The sequence below is a fragment of the Morone saxatilis genome, unplaced genomic scaffold (assembly GCF_004916995.1).
Source record: "Morone saxatilis isolate NCDOM2014 unplaced genomic scaffold, NCSU_SB_2.0 Contig22, whole genome shotgun sequence".
Taxonomy (NCBI): domain Eukaryota; kingdom Metazoa; phylum Chordata; class Actinopteri; family Moronidae; genus Morone; species Morone saxatilis.
Window position 1 is genome coordinate 12,441,001 of NW_023339785.1, and position 1,998 is coordinate 12,442,998.

Sequence of the window (1,998 nt, forward strand, 5' to 3'; positions counted from 1 at the left end):
AGTTTCTGAACTGAACTCAATACACTTTCACAGTTTCACTTGGCATTTTCTGGAGTACATTTTGACTAAATTACTTTCAGAGGTTTTCATACCCGACTTGTTTTACTTTCTCTTTCTGGACTGACTATAGCGTAGTTTAAGATGCACTTTCTGTATTTGTTCAAATGAAAAAACGACCTCCAAGCGGCTGAAACTGATCCACATCAAAGAAGTTAGGTCTAACTGTCTGTGTGTCACGCCCTTATACAAAGAGAGCATACCAAATGAGGAAAACAATTCATCTTTTCTTTTTAAATGTATTATTTTTGACATGAAGTTCCTATTGGCCTGTACTGTTAACACATTTCTCCATTCCCTCTTTATAAAGAAATTTGGTTTTTTTTAAGCTCATCAACAAGACACACACTCAAACATATTTGATGACTTATGACGTTAAACTACAACAGTCAGCCACACTTACAATCTTTGCTGGGAGCTGTTGTCCTGAGGAGAGTTGTCACCCATAGTAACATCTCCATCAGGATCATCGAGCCTTGACCGCGGCCCAGGACCTCCAAAGCCTCCCGGGCGGTTCCCCCATTGGCGTTCTCGGCGGGACTGGTCATAAGATCGACCCTTGTGGGAGCCTCTGACTTTACGGTTGCGAAACTGTGGTGCGGTTCGATCATCATGTTCTAAAAAAGTTTGAGTCAGTTTGATTTAAATATCACATCATGCACATATATGATAAAAATTAAAAAACATTAAGACCAAAGTTATATTTTTAGTTTAATTAAATTCTGTCAGCATGGAATAGAGTTAAATATATCAAACAATGGTGATGACACATCCCCTATTGTCTGGAGTGTAATATTATAAATTCATAACACAAAACCTAAATATCTTAAATAACTACTGCAAGAAAAAATATCTTTAGAGAAATTAAAGTTATGTTATTCAGATGTGTCTTTACGTGCTTTTAAATGCTCAACACATTCAAATTTAAAAAGGACATTCAGACAGAGGACACAACAGCATGTTACATAACTTTGCCTTACTGAACTTTGCTATTACTGTTTTCAATATGGTCTGTTTGAAGACTATATGACACATTAGCTGGCATTATAACAATAGGTAAACAAGTTGTGGTTAAACACAAGTCTGTAAAGTAACATATGTAGACCTCTGGAGGGGGGGCCAGTGTATAGTTTTACCTCCTACGGACATGTAACCAGTGCTCCTGACCTCTCTCCTCACCATAAAGTCTCCACGGTCTGAAGAAAAACGGTACAAGTAGCACAACACATGTCAGGTTAATGCTGTGGACAGACAGGTTTCTTACCGTTGTAGTAGTGCCCGCCGTCCGCCATATTTCTACAACAGTACTAGATTAAAAAAAACAATCCTGGGTGTAAAATAAATAAATATATATATATATGCAGGGGCCTCGTCTGTCTGTTTTATGAAACACAAAGGCTGTGCTGTGGAAGAGGCTCCGACATCCCAAGTCGTTCAGAGGGAAACACAAAAGAAAAGACGACCACGACGACGTGATCGAGTAGCTCCTGTTTAACTAGCTGTTAGCTGCTGCGCGTTGACGAGGAGGCTGCGGAAGTGCTACTGCTGCACACTTTCTCTTCCGGGGCAGCTGGAACAACAAATATCACGTACGAGTCTGTGGTGCGATAATAAAACATTGCAAAAAAAAAAACAAAACGCGACACGATATAAAAGTTAAACTCTGCTGACGTTAGCGCTGAGTTAAGCTAAAGATAGCACAGCGTGTAGCTTAGATTAACAGACCTGGAGGTTTCCGGTACCGTGAACTTTTATATCGACCACGAAGAGGCATAATGACCGGTGACCTCTTAGTTAATGACCGACAATTAACTCATACATTATACTTCTACAGACACACAGATCACAGACGAGCAGCTGTCTGTGCAGTTAGTACAGGAGCGGGTCCGTTGGTCATAACATCAACTGAAAACAACAAACAAACAAAACACAGCTGATGTT

General features: G+C 39.8%; 1 protein-coding gene across 1 annotated transcript in view; it reads right to left on the minus strand.

The window, feature by feature from the left end:
- LOC118333272 (nuclear RNA export factor 1-like) overlaps positions 1-1,253 on the minus strand; it is a gene marked incomplete at its 5' end in the record, with an annotated part of 10,302 nt that extends 9,049 nt beyond the window's left edge. Inside the window, 2 exon segments of the mRNA XM_035668840.1 lie at positions 461-674; positions 1,194-1,253. Of these exon segments, the coding sequence (XP_035524733.1) occupies positions 461-674; positions 1,194-1,253 (274 nt within the window).
- Between the last annotated feature and the right edge of the window lie 745 nt (positions 1,254-1,998).